Below are 20,088 nucleotides of genomic sequence, written 5' to 3' on the forward strand. Positions count from 1 at the left end.
TCAAAAGCAGGAAATAATCACACTGCAGCGAGATTTGCAGCAGCCCTGCACATTACTCACCTCCCCTCGGTACAGTGCTGCATTTCTCCCTCCATCCACAGGATGCTACTGAAATAAATGGACTTCTGCACGATGTGAATTTATCAGAAAATGAGTCCCTTTATCGATCAGGACCAGTTTGGACAAGTACCCATGATTCAACTTCCCGTCAGATTACCAGCTAATCAGACGGGAAATTGAATTGTGTTCCCAATATAAAGTTAGCCAATAAAGTGTACCATCCTGCTTCTAAACTTCTTGCTTCCATGAAAATGAATCTACCACTAAAATAACAAACTGTAACCTTACAAATCTTCCACATTTTGCTGAGGATCAAATAATTATTTCCCACACCGTAGTTTCTAATTCTTATTAAAAGTTTCTACATTTCGTTGACCCTTTCAGAATTTTCACACCTTATGTCGGTAAGCGGAGGTTTTTTGTGCCTTAGTTGTCACTTTTCTGTCATTGCACTTTTGTATTAATTTAGATAGATGGACTTTGAACATGAGCAGTGCTGCTACTTCACAGAACTGTTAATACTTTTAATTAAAAGGACAGATGGTTTTGTCTGTATTATCTTATCACGTCTGATCGGATGAGACAGGAAAAAGCCTTTCTGTTGTGCTAGGAGTACCTCTGGAGAGCTTCGTTTTTCATGTCCTCATTTGTACCCATTTAGCAATACATATTAAATGTAGAAAATTAGAGTTATTTACAATGACTTTCCAACATTATTTATAAAAGTCCATGCCAGGGTGCAATGGGGAATTCCTCTGTTGTATACATGCAGTTAAAGCGGGATTGTCAGCCGTAAAATCAAATCCCATTTACCCACTGCTCTGTGTTTATTATGCAGTTTAGAACCTGACCCTGCATTGCAAGCATATGGTATAATCATAAAGGTTTCTGCTGTAATGAATCTTATTTGTCAGTCAGCCTGGCTCTATTTTATACATTGCCGAGGAGAGGGCAAGTTGTTATCTCCCCTCCCACATTCCTGCTCCTCACTGATTGGCTGAGGGCAGTTTAGAGTGACAGGAGGCTGAGAAAGGAAATACACCTCACCCTTCTGCAGAAGCTGCTGAAATAAGATCTATGCTGTACTCACATGTGTTTACTCAGCAAGCTAGATATGACAGTGCAGAAAAAAGAGTAAAAAAGAGTAAGCGAGGAAATGTCAGGATTGGTTTCAGTCAGAGGCCGTAAAGATGGAAAATGCCTGGAACCCATTTCTCTTTACTATGTAAAATTCCCTGAAATCAAAACGTGAACAGTACAATACAGATGTAAGTAGAACAAGTATATGTGTGTGTGTTTTTCTTTTTTCCTGGGATAATATGGCTTTCCCTGCTACTTTAATATAGTCCTAGTGATGTAGAGCTCAATTCACTAAGACCTGTTGGTAAAAATTGAATGTGGGGTAAATTACCTTGTGCAGTCATTGTTTGTTCTTTGAGTATTCACTAAGACTTTCACACATGCAGTATTCGTTTGGTAAATTATCAAACAACTTCATGACAATTAACTAGGATTTTTTTACGTTATGCAGTTTTTTTTATTCAGTATTTTAAAGAACGTGCAGTATTTCATTCAGTATTTTAAAGGGACGCTTAAGTCAAACAAAAAAAATGAGTTTTACTCACCTGGGGCTTCCAATAGCCCCCTGCAGCTGTCCGGTGCCCTCGCCGTCTCCCTCCGATCCTCCTGGCAGCCACTTCCTGTTTCGGTGACAGGAGCTGACAGGCTGGGGACGCAAGTGATTCTTCGCATTCCCAGACACATTAGCACTCTCTATGCTCCTATATGGTATATGATATATGCTATAGCAGCATAGATGGCGCTATTGTGGCCAGGAACGCGAAGAATCACTCGCGTCCCCAGCCTGTCAGCTCCTGTCACCGAAACAGGAAGTGGCTGTCGGCGGGGCCAGGAGGATCGGAGGGAGACGGCGAGGGCACCGGACAGCTGCAGGGGGCTATTGGAAGACCCAGGTGAGTAAAACTCATTTTTTTTTTACTTAAGTGTCCCTTTAAGGATTATTGCAGTGTGTGTGAAATGGAGGGCAGATCTGATAAGGAAAGCATCCTTTATTATACTGACAAGTAAAGAGCAAGTCCAAGCTGCATAAAATTAACTTAACATTTGTATCAGCTAGAAACCGTTAGCACCTTATTAACCATTTTGAATTACTAAATATTATTGAGGATTTGTGTTTTACATGTGAAATTAGGAAAAAATTATTTTCATTAACTTTCTAACGTTCCTGACAAGTTTAATTAGCTTTTTTCTACGCTCTGTTTCCCCTTCTCTCACCTTCTTAAAGGGGGTTGCAACATCCAAAAATAAAACAATAGCCTCAAAATAGTTAGGTCCCTAAAAAATGTATAATAATATTTGTGCTGGTTTCCATTTTTACTATCACGTTTTTCGTAAATTTGACAGTGAGCACTAAAAACAGGATCGGTAAGCTAAATAAATATTTGATTTATGTTAATTTTTTCAGTTAATATGTTGTTTCATCCATCTTTACCACTCTTCTGTGTCTTCACCAAGCGCTATTTGTTATCTTACTGAATGGAGATAAAATACACCTTACTTGTTTTACCTTATGTGCTCTCCTTTGTGCATTGACATTTATGAGGTAGTTAGCTCACAAGTGGGTAATTTACCTCTCATTTTTGATAATATTCCTCACTCTTTGGTAATTTCAGTTTCCCATACTGGTTCTCACTAGGCTGGTCGGCGTGTCTGCTCTGTCCACTTGGATCTCCGATAATTCATGGTGGACCAATGAACATTCTCCCTGTTGCTAGGGAGAATTGCTCTATTGTAATCCAATGGGTAGCCCCCAGCTCCTGCCAGCTTCTAGTTTGTGAGCTTTGGGACTGAGGGGAGGAGTCAGCAGCAGCAGTCGAACACATCAATTGGAATGGAAAGATGGAGTGGATGCGAAATGGACCATGTAGATGTGTGACAGAGCACAGAGCTTAATGTGCCATTTTGCATCCCCTAGTGGGAACTAAGCCTTATGCAGTTCCAGCAGCCCCATGTCCTGCTGGCTCCCCCCCCCCCCCCCCCCCCCCCCCCCAGTTGAACAGGAGCAGAACAATAGCTTGGCCTACACTCGGATGGGGTGATTCGACAGAGAATATCTTGCCGAGGACTGCCATAGCCATTAGATTCGTGGCAGAGGCGGCTCCGATCTCATGTGTACAAGACTTAAAGGGAACCTTAACTGAGTTTAAAAAAAAAAAAAAAGTTTCACTTACCCGGGGCTTCCTCAAGCCCCCTGCAGCTGTCCTGTGCCCTCGCCGGTCCTCAGCGATGCTCCGGTATCCCGCCATGCCTAAGTTTTCTTTTCGTCCGCCTTAGAGTCAGTGGGCCACTGCGCATGCACGACCCTGGCCACGTGCATCCTTATTCGCGTTCCCGTTGTTCAGAGCATTCTGTGCAGGCGCAGTACGTCAGTATTGCTTACTGCGTCTGCGCAGGGCGCTCTTGTCGCCCACCGGCTCTGTCGGCTGAAAACGAAACTAAGCCGTGGTGGAGGACCGGAACATCATCGAGGACCGACAAGGGTACAGGACGGCTGCAGGGGGCTTGGGGAAGCCCCAGGTAAAATGAAACTATTTTTTTTTTTAAACTCCGTTAAGGTTCCCTTTAATACCTACCATAATTTTCCGTCCCTACTATAGAATAAAGACTTGTACACACTCTAAGTCAGAGATGTCGAACTCCAGTCCTCTAGAGCTGGGGTTCTCGCACATTTTTAGCACAGCTTAATTTAATTCATGGGAGTCAGGAAAGGTGTGATTGATTGAGTAGAACACATTTCTCTGGCAATACTAAACAGTGGCATGGATATAGCCCATGAGGACCAGAGTTTGACAACTGTGCCGTAGATGATTCTTGGCCAGGATGGCCCATTGGGCTTGCTCCTGCCAAAACTCCCTATTCACGCCTGTTAAGGTGGCTGACTGCTTCAGCCGATAGTCAAGCGTGTGTACTGTGGCCGCTGACCCCCAATCCACAAGCGATCCGCCTGGCAGATCAACTCACCCCCGCTGTTGGCCCTCCTCCCCCCACATACAAACAGAACACATTGTCAGCTACTTAGCTGACAAGCCTCTGGTACGGGCCAGCCAGCAATGTCATCCTAGGGGAATCGGGTCACAATCTCCGACGGGAGACAGGTGTGTACACACCTTTGGAATTCAGCGTGTGTATGGAGTGCGGGATCAATGTCATTGAGTGAGTTGTTCTCTCCTGCTTTGTTGTATGCATGTTGTCCCTCCTCCTCTCTCCATAGCAAAAGTATGTGTCGCTAGACTCTAGGCTAGCGTCCTGTCTGTACAGAACAAGGCTCCAAACTGTTGCCTGAAGGATTGACTCCCATCCCTGCAGGAAACAATATTTATGCATGTGTATGTAAGTTTTGATGGGTAACCAATTAACCTATCATTATGTTAATTGGGGAAGAAACCACACAAACACAGAGAGAACATACAAACTCCATGCAGATAGTGCCCTGGTCCAGCTTTGAACCAGGGATCTTAGTGCTGCAAGACCTGAGTGCTATCCACTATGCCACTATGCATCCAATAGACAGGAAGTGGGTGCTGGACTGTTACACTGCTTATCTAGGTGCTTAGCATGCACATGCAACATCCAAATACCAGAACCCATGTACATAATTGTTGACATAAGGATCATCACACTCAGTAGTATATTCCAAAACTTCAAGCTCTTTTAATACAAAAAAGTTTTCATATATACACTTCATGTTCAGTTTGCAGTAGAAAGGCGCCAAAGACACCCAAAGACCATCAAATGCTGCTGGCCACCTTATATAAAAAGCCCGTAGGGGAATAGAGTCCAAGATCCACACTTCCCAGAAAAAAATGTGTCCCAAAACATGGCGACTGACACTGGCCTAATGCTGTTTCGGGCAGCATCCCGTCTTCAAGCCGATAAATGTGCACTCAAACAAAGCTAACAAACCCACCAAATATATACCCTCAAACAGCCAATCCCAAAAGACCAATCAAATTCAAAATATACAATATACAAAGGACACGGGATATCAAAACCTCTCTTCTATTCAGTATAACTTGTCTCACCTATACATAGCTAATACCATTACCTAAATTCAAATATCCAATCACAAACCTTTCATATAGAGGACCTGATGGAAGAATGTGGACATCCCAAAAATCACATGGCCTTTTCCGGAGTTTAGGGATCTGCCTCTGTTCTCATTCAAGAAGGCGCCATCAATCAAGGATAGACTGGTTAAGTCTGATATTGGAGGTACTAGGAAGAAGGATCATAACAGGGGCATGTTTCCTTGTATGTCTTGTGCTCAGTGTTCAAATTTAATGAGGGGGGATTCCGTCTCTCACCCTCTGAGTGGTAATTAGTTCGGGATTAAGGGGAGATTTGACTGTAGTTCAAATTTTGTAGTATATTGTATTAAGTGCCCGTGTGGGCTGTTATATGTTGGTCAGGGACAGACTCTCCTCCCACAGATCGACCATTAGGCCAGTGTCTGTCTGCATGTTTTGAGACACGTTTTTCCTGGCAAGTGTGGATCTTGGACTCTTTTCCCCTACGGACTTTTTATACAAGTTGGCCAGCAGGCATTTGATGGACTTTGGGTTTCTTTGGCGCCTATTTACTGCAAGCTGCTGGTCCTTGCTGAACACGAAGTGTATTTATGGAAACTTTTTTTGTATTAGACGAGCTTGAAGTTTTGCAATATACTACTGAGTGTGCTGATCCTTTTGGCCATTATTATTATTTAGTTTTTATATAGCCAGGGCCGGATTTGTACTTTTTACCCCCCAAGGCCAATGTCATCAGCCGCCCCCTTTCAGTATAGGTAGCGAGATGACTCTTCCCTCCAGTATAGGTAGCCAGATGACTCCTCACCCCTATCCCTCCAATATAGGTAGCCAGGTGACCCCCCCCCCTCCAGAATAGGTAGCCAGATGACCCACCCCTCTTTCCCTTTAGTATAAGTAGCCTGATGACCCCTTCTCCTCCCCCTCCAGTATAGGTAGCCAGATTACTCCCTGAATCCCTTCCTTTCCCACTCCCCCCCCCCCCTTTAGTACAGCTTGCCTCCACACCGCAGCAGCCATCAGTGTCACTCACTTCCCTGCTTATCTCCAGTGTAGAAGCTTCCTCTTCCCCTCTATCTCCAATGCTGCCAAAGTCCGTAGCCGCCCGCCACAATGCCAATGTGCACAGATAGCATGGCGGCCACTGCACAGATAGCTGGCAGCAGAGTACTCGTAGTCAGAAGCCCGCCTGATCTCCCTGCATTGCAGCATTTGCAAGCTTGCAAATGCTGCATCAGATTAGTCAGCTTCTTTGGTGCCCTTGCTCCTGTGGTGCCCTAGGCCATGGCCTAGATGGCCTAGGCCTAAATCCGGCCCTGTATATAGCGCCGACATAGTATATATAAATTGTCGATTGCCACCTGGTGCTCTGGTGCATGGATCGTTATACCTTACATACAACTAAGGGAGTGTGTCCGGATACCACTACTTTACCATAATTGTAGACATAACTTAAAATGAGATTTGCATACCTTCTGAAAACTGTGGTACCCATGCATAGCTTTCACTTTAAAAGTCCTTACATATGGCAGTTTAGACGCACACAAAGAGCAATGTCTTATACACGACATTACCCCTCTAACAGCAATAACAAGTCTTTATAAACGACGCTGTCCACACACCCCGATCTTCCAATAGTTTGAGTACTGCATGCTCACTGTGTAAACTCTTTAAATGGAGGGTGGATGCAATTACCTCCTGGTCATAGTGTTATTATCTTATCTGAAAAAAAAAAAACAAGAAAAAAACTCTCCACAATCCTGTTGGCACTGCACATTCGGCACAGTTCAGCTAAGGCACACAGACTAGGTAAAATAAATAAATAAAAAATTGGGTTTACATATGTGTTTGGAGCACATATTTTGAGGTATTTTATTTTTTTATTTTTGGATGTTACCCCCCTTTAAGAAGGAGATAACTCTGTCCACTTTGATCTCAGAACTTTGTTTTTCTTACCCAAGCCTCATTTTTAGCTGCACAGGAGCTAAGCTCCAGCCCCATCAAAGAAATCTGCCCGGGCATTTTCCCCCTGATGCAGTGCAAAGCATGGTGGGATTTCTAATGTTGTTGTCCTCGTTGCCTAGCGTACAGTGTGAACTGTGTCTCATGCTCCTTTTCACCTCCTTTCAACCAAAAAGATGGCTGCCACCATGCAATCACAAACATTTGCCTGTTCTTTTAAAACAGGGTGGGTAAGAGATTATATTACAGTACTTATCTATTTTAATTAACATAACTAATGTAACTTAATGACAGTATGTTTGTTTAGGCTGACGCTCCTCTTAAAGGATACCCGAACTGAAATTTGACATAATGAGATAGACATGTGTATGTACAGTGCCTAGCACACAAATAACTATGCTGTGTTCCTTTTTTTCTTTCTCTGGCTGATAGTTAAATATCAGGTATGTGAGTGGCTGACTCAGTCCTAACTCTGACAGGAAGTGACTACAGTGTGACCCTCACTGATAGTAAATTCCCCTTTTTTACCTCTTTCTTGCTCTCTGAAGCCATTTTCTGCTAGGAAAGTGTTTAATAGTTGGAATTTCTTATCAGTGAGGGTCACACTGTAGTCACTTCCTGTCTGAGTCAGGACTGAGTCAGCCACTTGCATACCTTATATTTAGCTCTTTTAGGCAGAGAAAGAAAAAAAGGAACACAGCCTAGTTATTTGTGTGCTAGGCACTGTACATACACATGTCTATCTCATTTTGTCACATTTCAGTTCCGGTATCCTTTAAAGAGAATCTGTATTGTTAATATCGCTCAAAAGTAAACATACCAGTGCGTTAGGGGACATCTCCTATTCCCCTCTGTCACAATTTCGCCGCTCCTCGCCGCATTAAAAGTGGTTAAAAACTGTTTTAAAAAGTTTGTTTGTAAACAAACAAAATGGCCACCAAAACAGGAAGTAGGTTGATGTACAGTATGTCCACACATAGAAAATACATCCATACACAAGCAGGCTGTATACAGCCTTCCTTTTGAATCTCAAGAGATCATTGGTGTGTTTCTTTCCCCAATGCACTGAAGTTTTCAGGCTGCTCTTTTCTTCCTGCAAACAGCTTTGCCCTTCTTTGTAATTCCTCAGTATGTGAAAGCCCAGCCAGCTCAGAGGACGATTTATTCAGCTAGTAAAAGATGAGAGAAGAGAGAAGCTGCTCTAATTTAAATAACACACAGGCAGTGTGCATAGAGGGGCCTGGAAGGGTGAGTTCATAGCAGAACCACAACACTGAAAAACTTGGCAGCCTTCCAGACACAGGCCGACAACAGGCCGACAAGTCTGACAGGGGAAAGATACATTGATTTATTACAGAGATGGTGATAGTAGAACGTGCTGCAGTAAGCCAGAACACATTAGAATAGCTTTTGGAACTTGTAGGATGATAAAAAACAGGATGCAATTTTTGTTACGGAGTCTCTTTAAATGAAAACTGTGCCATATCACACAACATATGCACATGTGTGCCAGGACCCTGTTTGACATTGTACTCTGAATCTGGATTGGGCAGTTTACCCAATATCGCTCACTCGTCGTCGTGTAAAGTTGTTTGGGTACATTTTTTCTTTTTTGCGATTGTTATCCCATACTGTTGTTTATAGGATTCTTCAAATGCAGATTATCTAGCGTGTAGATAGCTTTAGCCCCATTGTCTTGTCGGTGTCTAGTTTAATCTGGGGTCACCCCGGTAACAGTTTCTCCATCAATATTAAACAGCTGCACAGTGGAATAGTTGCTTTAGCTGGTATTACAGCACGTTGAGAATATTGTATTATAAAGTGATTTATTTTTTCATAGCTTAGCAACAGCTTTGAATAATTAAACAGCGACAGCATGCTGAAGTAATAAATTAGGCCGTACTACAGATGTGACAACAATAAATCACACTTCATCTGCATCATTTACGTTTCAGAGATTAAAAGATTTTCTGAGCACTTTCTAATCCTTGATTAACTAATTTGACTTTGGGATATGTCAAGCCATAATTGTCGGGAGGCAGCTCTGTGCGGACAGGAGGAAATATGTGATGCAGTATTTCAGTGAAATGCTTGAAGATAAGGAAATCTTTTTCCCCTTTAATATTCCTCATTTTACTTTGATTGGGTTCAAGCTTTAGGCCTCTTTCACACCAAGACGTTGCGTTAGATGCGAAGTTAAGGTCGCGTAACGTGCTCCTAACGCAACGCATGTTAGCTTTGAAGTTGGATGTTACATTGATCGGCGTTATGCATCTTGATGCGTACATGATGCGTACTTTTTGCCACATGCGGATCGAACGAAAACGGCGCATGCGTCACATTTAAAAAAAAAAAAAAAAAACATTACTGAGCATGTGCAAACATCCGAACGCAGCTACATACGAGTATAACGCACAGCTGCACTTTCATTTACCGTGCTGCGTTATACTCCAACGCAACGTGGGCACTGTGAACAGCCCATTGATTTATTATTGCTGTGAGTTGGGCTGCGTTACAGGCTGCTCTAACGTGGGACTTTAACATCCCACTGTGAAAGCAGCCTTAAAGGTAGATGAAACTCCATATTAACTGGAAAAAAAATCATCCAATAACAAATTAGTTTGTTAGCTTACCTATCCTGTTTGTGTTCACTGTCAGACTTAGTAGAAATGTGATATGAAAACAAAAAATCTGCTGGTTTCCATCTTTACGGTTTCTCTGTGATACCAAAGGTGACATCACTTCTGCCCTTTTCTTCTTTTATTTTTTTCAACCCTGCTCAGTGTTAATTGTCCCCTCCTACTGTTACAGTTTACTGTCCCTCTCACCGCAAACATAATTTAGCCAACATGCTTACATCACTGTATAAACTTTTCAAAGGGAGGGTGGATTCTGGTCATAGTGTCCTAATCTTATCTGAAATTGAATGCGGAGATGAGCTTAAAGTGAAGCTCCGGACTAAAAATCGACTCAGCAGCACTGAAAAGGCTTGGTGTTTCTTTAACAGTTTCACAGCATCAGAACTTTGTTTCTCTTATACAAGCCTCATTTTTAGCTGCACAGAAGAAAACTGCCCGGGCTTTTTTCCCCTGATGCTGAGCAAAGCATGATGGGATTTCTGATGTTGTTGTTCTCGTCCTGCTGTTTTAGTGCATTTTTTTTTTTTTTACATTTTGAATTTGACATTTGAAGCCTAGCGTGTGCAGTTGGGAGGGGTTATCAGGACACAGGACAGTTGGAACTGTGTCTCCTGCTCCTTGTCACCTCCTTACAACCAAAAAGATGGCTGCCCCCATGACAAAGATGGCAGCCCCCATGAATCACAAACATTTGCCTGTTCTTTTAAAACAGGGTTGGTAAGAGATTAATTTTCCTATCTATTATAATTAACATAACTAATGTAACTTGATGACAGTATGTTTGTTTAGGCTGAAGTTCCCCTTTAAATAAAAGGCAGGTGAGGTTACATATATTCTTGGGGCACTAACTTTTTTTTTTTTAAATTTTGGATGTTAAAACCCCTTTAAAGGAAAAACAAATATATACTGAGTAGGCTTACACCGCCATAGCGACCAGGCTGTTTTTCTACAATACAGGCTACTGCAGCTTTAAGGGCTCGCTGCATCGCCGTACAACTCAGCACACAAGTGATTTCCCAGCCCCCCCCCCCCCCCCTCTCCTTCCTTTTCTGCCCATCAATAGAGCTTTCTGTTGGTGGGCTCTGATTGCTGCTGCCCTGTTGGTTTATTTTTATTTATTTGTCATGCAAGTGGAGATGGGTGCGCTTCGCCGTGCGTGATCTCCTGCAAACCCCAGACTCCTTACTCCCCTTACAATATCAACAGGTGGAAATGATGCAAGCATGTTATCTCAGCAGGTATATTCATGTGATTAAAATGTAGACTTTCCACAGAAAAGAGTATTGAGTCCTAAACTTTTAGACATTTTTAGATGTGTGCTTTGAGATAGGCCTTAACTGTAACGCTGTTGGAGCCCTTTCCCACTGAGAGCATTGCTATCCGAAAATAGGGCTGCATGTGTTCTGCGGCATTCTGGAAATTGAAGGGACGCTGTGATTACAGTGGTGATAGTTAGACTTCTGCAATAATACATGATGTGATGTTTACCTAAGCACAATCACCCTGCTTGCTGCAGTCTTTCTGAAATTGTACTTACGCAAGAGACATGACAAATAACACTTACCGTATATTCCGCTTTTCTCCTGGCAGACTCAAAGCGCTTGAGCTGCAGCCACTACATCAGCACCATGTGAGCACATAAAAAATGCATAGTTAAAGGGACTCCGAGCAGTGCAGAAACTATGGAAAGATGCATATCACTTTAAAGCTCTCTTTCTCCTCTTTCAAATGATATATATATCGCCGCCCTACGCCTTTTAGTTTTCGCTATTTCCGCGATTGAAATTGCCGCGGCCGCAATTTCGATCGCGGAAATAGAGAAAACTAAAAGGCGTATGGCGACGATTTAAGGGTCGTCAGAAAGAGGAGAAAGAGAGCTTTAAAATGATATCCATCTTTCCATAGTTACATTGTATTACACAGGGCGACTTTTTCTCAAAATCAGCAGCTGCATTCAGCAGAATGGAGCTGCTGACTTTAGGAAAAAGTCACCCTTTGTAATACAATGTATTACATCGAATCGAAAATAGCGAAAACGAAAAGGCGTAGGGCGGCTATATATATATATATATATATATCTATATATATATATATATATATCTATATATATATATATATATATATATCTATATATATATATATATATCTATATATATATATATATATCTATATATATAAATATATATATCTATATATATATATATATATAGATATATATATATATATATATATATATCTATATCTATATATATCTATATATATATGTATCTATATATATCTATATATCTATATATATCTATATATATATATATATATATATATATATATATATCATTGGAAAGAGGAGAAAGAGAGCTTTAAAATGATATGCATATTTCCATAGTTTCTGCACTGCTCGGAGTCCCTTTAATGTGGTACTGTTTGATTTTCATGCAATTTTTTTTTTTAAACCCTGCCCCCTCATCTTTCAATAATTGCAGTCATGGTGGTTGCATAAAAAATTGCTCCACAATGCATGTTGTGTTGTGGAGTGTTGTTCGTGTATGTTACACAATCTTTTAAGTGCTTTTAGAATTTGTCTAAGTATTCAAAAAAGTTTTGCATTATTTAAAGGACAACTGAAGCAAGAGTTATATGAAGGCTGCCATACTTATTACCTTTAACTACTTTAAGACCGCGGCTATTGAAATCTACGCCCTGTTTTGGTGGGCTCCTGGCTGGCAGGGCGTAGATTTCAATCACCGTCCACAGCGCGCATCCGCCATTTCCGTCGCTCTTTGCTGATCATGCCGCTCAAACCCCACATTTCTCGCCGCAGCTCACAGGCTCTGCCTGTCTCTATGACGGCAGAACCATGTGAGCCGGTCAGGAGCCGATTTCATTGGCTCCTGGTCTTGAAAGCGGCTCCTGACCGGCTCACATGACTCTGCCGTCATAGAGACGGCAGAGTCTATGTTCTGAGGATCCTGGCGAGCAGCGATAACGGCGGCTGCGGCGGGTATGCGTGGCTATTTAGAGGGATTCCGTTGTTCTTGTACCAGCAGTCTCTGGTCCTTAAGGGGACGGAGACCGCTAGTGCTTAAGTGGTTAAGCAATACCAGTTGCCTGGCAGCCCTGCTAATCCTCTGCCTTTAATACTTTTAGCCAAAGGCCCCGAACAAGCAGGCAGCAGATCAGGTGTTTCTGATTGATTCATTATTGTTAGATCTGACAAGATTAGCTGCATGCTTGTTTCTGGTGTTATTCAGCCACTACTGTAAAAAAATAGACCAGCAGGACTGCCAGACAACTGGTATTGTGTAACAGGAAATAAATATGGCAGCCTCCATATCCCTCTCACTTTAGTTGTCCTTTAATTGGTTGTGCAGTTCATGTCTGACAGGATCTCTGTTTTCCTTCCATCATTGAAGTTCAGTTTAGAAAAAGCTGCAAAGGCAGGGGAGGTGTGGCTTAGTTGCCATTCACCATTTCTCACAATCGGCATCCATAGGTGTCTGGGGGTGTGGCTGGCCCAACACTAGCCAGCTTCAGAGGAGGTAGCAGTGACAGCTCTCCAGATTCTTCAGATTTTAGCCATGCTAAGGTTGGGGACCTAAAAGTCTTATCAGTGTTTAAAGTGATATGAAACCCAGCATTTCTTCTTTGCTCTAAAAGATAATTTACAGCATATTATATACTACCACCATTTTTTTTTTACTAGAACAGCATTCTACAACTAGAACAGCATTCAACTAGTTAAACACAGGACTTACAAGCTCCCTGCAGGGAAAGCTGGACGCATCCGAACTGGAGATAGCATTATCTTGTGTTTACTTAATTGTATCAAGTGAGGAATGTAAACAGTATCTGGTAATTCAGACACTCCAGAATACAGACAGATACTCAGAAAGCATTTCTGGGTACATTACAATATGAATACACCAGTTATGAATAAAATGCAATGTCAGCTCTCAGAGCAAACAAATTGTACTTTGGGAACTTCTAATTTCTAGTTGAATAATAATACGTATGCACAAAAGCAAATATGATAACTGTATGGGATATAAAAAGTAGGAAAACGTGTTTTTATTGAATATTTTGTCAGAGTTTTATACTGCTTTAAGTCTTGTAATAAGGATTTAGTTTTCTTGTGTTGTGTGTGTGTGTGTGATATTGTACGTTTACTTTATACTGTATATTTTTCTTGGTTTTCTTTCAGTGCCAACAGAAGCTAATTTCAGATCAGGACCAGCTCATGGTTATAGCTCTGGAATCCATCTACACCTGTGAGCGAGATGACCAGCTGTCCCTCTGCTATGACATTTTGGAGTGTTTGCCACAGAGGGGTTATGGGTAAGAAAGCCATGAATTCCATGCAAGTTATGACATACCTGCACAGCATATCCAATTAACCTTCCTGGCGGTAAGCCCGAGCTGAGCTCGGGCTATGCCGCCGGAAGGCACCGCTCAGGCCCCGCTGGGCCGATTTGCATAATTTTTTTTTTTGCTACATGCAGCTAGCACTTTGCTAGCTGCGTGTGCAATCCGATCGCCGCCGCTACCCCCCAGACCCCGTGCTTCCTGGCCAATCAATGCCAGGCAGTGCTGTGGGGTGGATCTGAGTCCCCTTTGACGTCACGACGTCGGTGACGTCATCCCGCCCGTCGCCATGGCCACGGGGGGGAAGCCCTACAGGAGATCCCGTTCTTTGAACGGGATCTCCGATCGCCGGGGCTGGGGGGATGCCGCTGAGCAGCGGCTATACCTTGTCTCTTCCTGCCCCCTGGCGGATTTTGATAAACCGCCAGGAGGGTTAAAGTGACACAAATTATAAATAAAAGTACGAGCCCAATTATTATATAAATAATTTCAGAATCTAGATGGTTACATTCAAGTCTTCCTCATATTGAAACATAACTGTATTTTTTCACTAGTACAGTTCTATTTAACTGTACTTCTTTTTGTCTGCATTTTTCTTTAAAGAACAACTTTAGTTACAGGGAAATCGAGTCTGCCATATTTATTTCCTTTAAGGCTTATTTCACACACAAATCTGTAAATTTCCAGCCCGGTCCAGGCTAGACCTGTCAATTTTCTATCAGTGTTACCTGACCAAATTGGAACTGTGCACCTTTTATGTGTGAACACAGCCATATAAAACTAATGCCAACTGTCAAATACTGACAGGAAAGGACTTTTATGTGTGAACCCAGCCTTAAACAATGCAAATAAATAAATATGGCAGCCTCAATATCCCTCCCACTTTTCAGGTGTCCTCTAAGTGATAATTTAACATTTGTAGGGAATTAATTTTTGGTGGAGAGTAACTTATTTCCTGGGCCCCGCAGAAGAAACCAATACCTAATAAGCATATAAGTGCAAGTCCCTTACACTGATTACCATGCATGGTTTTGTGAGCCGTGTGAGAAATTATGTGGAATAACCAGAAGCCACTAAGGCAGTATTGCACAGCTACCAAATATGCACAAAGCAAGTTGCATTTTAATCTAGATAAGAGTTGAAAGTACAAAGGTTGGTGACCCTAATAAAAAATACTTATAATTCAACAAGCAGTGTATTCAGAAATGTACCTCCTAGATTACAATCCTTTAATAATGAACTAGTTAATGCAAAATGGATGCTTAAACCATTTAAGGACGACGCTAATTGAAATCTACGCCCTGTTTTGATGCTGATCTGGCTGCCAGGGCGTAGATTTCAATTCGCTGATGCTGCCTGTTCTTGTCCCTTTCGTCTCTCCAAACGATCTTGCCGCTGTCTACCCATCGCAGCTCACTCGCTCTGCTCTCTCTCTATAACGGCAGAGCCCTGTGAGCGGGTCAGGAGCCCTTTTCATTGGCTCCTGACCTTGTCTATCAACATAAGCAACTCCCATTGGCTTACAAAAATAGACATGGTCAGGAGCCAATGAAAGTGGCTCCTGGACTCTGCCGTCATAGAGACGGCAGAGTGGGTGGCCTGAGGTTTCCTGGTGTGCGGCGTGGACGACGGTTGCAGCGGGTGTGTGCGATGATTCATCAGTATTCGCTGGTGTTCTGCCGTTTCTGGTACCAGCAGTCTCTGGTCCTTAAGGGGGCAGAGACTGCCTGTACTTAAGTGGTTAAAACAATCGTTTTTAATTAACTGACTGTAGTAGTAGTGCCGCACTAGGGAGGAGGGGGAGGGGTGCACATTTGCGCAAATGCACGTATGTGTGCACACCTGCATTTTGCCGCCATTGAGCTAGCGTTAGTCAAAGACAATTGAATGCACACCAATATGTTTGGTAGGCAAGCACACTTCATCAGGTACAGTGCCTCTCATCCCTATAAAGGGAGAGTTAATCAGAACCTGAAGTGAGAGGAATACAAAGACTGCCATCTTCATTCTTAAGTAAATAATGCCAGTTGCCTGACTTGTGATCTAATGAGGTGCCACTAAAGGTGGATATACACTTATTGTTTTTTCGCATTAATATCCGGCTGATACGATCACTCTGATTGAATCTGCTAGAAATCAATGTGGCCCCATCCATGGGCCCCCTCAATTTTTGGTTGAAATTGGACAAATTAGTTGATCGGTCTGGACGGCAGATATCAATTGGCAGTGGGTCAAAGCGATGGCAGATTCACGGCTCATAGAGTTGCACTGGATCAATCAAGGCAACCCAGAGGTTTAATAGATGTGAAATAGACATCATATTAAAATCTATAAAAAAAAATCTGTTCATAGGGTGTGGCGCAGTTCAGATTTGACCTGACAGGGACCTATCTGATGGTCAAATCTGTTAGCCATCTGTTAAGGTACGTACACATGTCTGATATTTCTGAACGACTTGTCGTTCAAACCGGTCGTTTGGCGTGTGTACGAACGATCGTTAGACTGACACTAATAGACTTTCAAACAACAAGTCGTTTGATCAGTCATTTGATCTAGTCCATTGTTCTATCAAGTCCATTGACCAGTCAAACAACATAAATTAGATGTAATAAGCATTTCAAACGTTTTGTCGTCTGTGTGTACAAGGAGTCTGAACGACTTTTTGTTTGCATGACAAGTCAGTCAAAAATCCTGTTTGAATTGGGCATAAAATCAGACGTGTATATGCAACTTAAGTGTATGTCACCTTTGTATGCAACTTGCAGATCAAATGATGTGACTCTGGTCTGACTCCACTGGCTGTGTGCTTGTTGCAGGTGTGTGACTCAAAAACAACGAAAGCCAATAGCTCAGCATGACAGGCAGGCAACTGGCATTTTTATATAGTAATGGAGATAGCAGCCTCCATATTCCTCTCACTTCAGGTTCCTTTTAAAGCAGAATATGACCATGCATTTCAACTTTGCTCTAAAACATTCTTTACAGCATATTATATGCAACCAACATTTTTTTTTACTAGACCAGCATTGGAAGGGTTACACACAGAGCTTTAAAGTTCCTGGAGAGAACTGCTCCCTGCAGCCGAAGTTTAGATAGATACATTTAAGCAAAACAAAATGTAACAACTGTGGAATGTGACTCACTCTCTGACTGTGCAGGAGCTGGAGGACAGCCAAATAGTGGGTAACATTCCTCACTTGTTACATTTTGTTTTACTTAAATGTATCTATGTAAGCTTCGGATGCGGCAGCAGTTCTCTCCACAAACTTTAAAGCTCTGTGTGTAACCCTTCCAATGCTGGTCTAGTAAAAAAAAAAATGCTGGTTGCATATAATATGCTGTAAATAATGTTTTAGAGCAAAGTTGAAATGCAGGGTTATATTCCGCTTTAATGCTTGCACACTCTTCATAGGCCATTACTGCTATTTTGTGAGTTCAGCAAAGTCCCTGTTATCCAGAACTTGGGCAACTGGAAGTCTCAACTGACTGGCAAGCCTGAGGGGATAACGGGGACTGTTTTGGGAGAGTTTTGCAGTGATTAAAATACTCCCCGAGTGTCCAGTGCCTTCTTCTAGCTTTCCCGACGCTCCTTGCATTTTTCTGGCATCCATGCACGGCTCCCTGTGTGTCACGGGACCCGACATGGGTCTGGTGACGCACCAGGAGCCGTGCACGGAGGGCCTCAGAAACGCTACGAGCGACAGAAAAAGTTAGAATACAGCGCTGGAGACTCTGTGAGTATCTTATTAACCCGGGAAGGGGGGGGAGGGGGTTGTGGGATGGTGTGCTTTTTTGGCTAGTTCCTCAAGCAACCGGCAAGCACATGTATCCGTCACTAGGCAATCCCTGCCGGTGCCGGATACTTGGGACTGCGCTTTATTCACTTTATCGGTATTGAATTTCAGCTACCAATATTACATTTCTATTGTGAGTACATTTGAAATTGCCATTCACAGGTCCGTTGGGTTGGCCATGGCCCCATGCCCCCTTTTCACCTTTCTCCTGCATAAGTTTGTGAGGATATATTTAGAGAACATACTGTATTTTTTGGACTACAAGGCTCACTTTTTCTTCCCAAAAGTGGGGGGAAAAGTCACTGCGCCCTGTAGTCCCAATGCAGTGAGTTCCTGACTTGTGAAGGCCTGCCAATACCAACCTCCAGGTGAGGCGGACACATGGGGGACACAGGAGGACACAAGGAAACACAAGAGGTACAAAGGGGGCATAATCCACAAGATGCCCTTCGCCATGGATGCACCAGGTTAGATTAAGTATATATTTTTCCAGTTTTTTTGGTCTCTAAACCTAGGTGCGTCTTATGATCAGGGGCATCTTCTAGTTGGAAAAATGTGGTAGAATGTCTTGCAACTTGCTTTTTACTACAGATACAACTATGATATAGTTCATAAAATAACATCTCTTAAAACTGTATTTGTTAAATGTGTTACGTAACATTGGTATTCATAGATCTTCTGTGTTTTGCCACCATCAATAAGTTCCCAGTGAAAGGGGGTCTCGGAGAGCAGCAGCCCGCGTATCTCCAGAAATAATGGAACGCACTGTTGATACCAGGCTTTGCTTATTGTCTGTGTCACTCAGCCACGCTGTATTAATGACAACAGGAAATTATTTTCCAGCAATCTGATTTACGGTATTTTTCTTCCTCTTCTTCCGCAGCGCAGAGACAGACATAACAAAATCCCTGCATGACAAGGTGGATCAGCTGGAACAAATCCTCAGGTAGCGCATTTTCCTTCATTATCCCATGCTTCTCCCGCTCAAGTGAGAATTAGCCGCAGATTAAATGAAAGCCAGATTTCTTTAGTTACAGAAGCAACCGCAGTAGCCTAATGTGTATAAACTCATCTTCAGCCTCTGGTTGTTTGACAGATTTGTTCTACAGCAGATTGTATCTTGTAGACACAAATGTGATCATTGCCTAGTTTATCTAGGTGCTTACGGCAGACCACCAGGAGAGCTGCTGAGTGTCGGCAGTGATGATTATCACACACACAGATAACTTTGCATCACATGTAGTGCAGGATTTACCAGTCTGTAGAAGAAAAAACCGTGTGCATCAGAATTATACTAGCAGAGCGGTCAGATTCCTAAAGATTACTTTTCTTTTGTGCAGCATGCCAAAGTATGAAGTGCCCAAGGCCACCTCTCACAAGTTCACCTTTATCAGGGTACCAAACCAGAGGATGAAATCATTCTTTCTTGTAATGACCCTTGGTGGATCTTGGGTGATAAATTTTAAAGGGAAGGTCCAAGCAAAATAAAAAAGAGTTTCACTTACCTGGGGCTTCTACCAGCCCCTTGCAGCCATTCTGTGCCCTCATAGTCACTTACTGCTGCTCCAGACCCCGCTGGGAGGTCGGCGGGCCGCATTGCGTACATTTTTACACATTCCTGCCAGTGCAGGAACATTAATACATAAATTTTTACGCGTTACTGGTTCAATGCGTACATTTTTACGCATTGAACCACTAACGCGTAAAAATGTATGTGTTAATGTTCCTGCACTAGTGGGAATGCGTAAAAATTTACGCGATGCGACCCGCCGACCTCCCAGGTCAGCAAGCTGCCGGCGGGGGACTGGAGCAGCAGTGAGTGACTACGAGGGCACAGGATGGCTGCATGGGGCTGGTAGAAGCCCCAGGTAAGTGAAACTCATTTTTTTATTTTGCTTGGACCTTCCCTTTAAGGGCTTGTTTACACTGGAGGCGTTTTCGGCCTTTTTTCACACGCAGGCAATTTTAAAAATTGCCCCCCAAACGCTTGTGCAATGAAGGTCTATGAGAATGTTCATATCAGGGCGGGTCGTGCGCTGTGCGGGCAGCAAAGCGGTGCCTGTACCATTTTTGAGGCGACTCCGCCTCAATGTAAGAAACGCAAAACGCTCACACAATCCATTTGTGCAGTAAATGCGTTCGCAAGAATAAATACATTGTATTTATTAT

The 20,088-nt window shown here is 42.7% G+C and overlaps 1 protein-coding gene across 2 annotated transcripts in view; it reads left to right on the forward strand.

The window, feature by feature from the left end:
- Positions 1 to 20,088, forward strand: part of NBAS (NBAS subunit of NRZ tethering complex) — a 916,216-nt gene that overhangs the window by 296,366 nt on the left and 599,762 nt on the right. For both annotated transcript variants that reach the window (XM_068280281.1, XM_068280282.1), the window contains exons 26-27: positions 13,965 to 14,098; positions 18,803 to 18,865. In XM_068280281.1, coding sequence (XP_068136382.1) covers positions 13,965 to 14,098; positions 18,803 to 18,865 — 197 coding nt within the window. The remainder of the gene's footprint in view (positions 1 to 13,964; positions 14,099 to 18,802; positions 18,866 to 20,088) is intronic.

The sequence above is a fragment of the Hyperolius riggenbachi genome, chromosome 4, assembly GCF_040937935.1.
Source record: "Hyperolius riggenbachi isolate aHypRig1 chromosome 4, aHypRig1.pri, whole genome shotgun sequence".
Lineage (NCBI taxonomy): Eukaryota > Metazoa > Chordata > Amphibia > Anura > Hyperoliidae > Hyperolius > Hyperolius riggenbachi.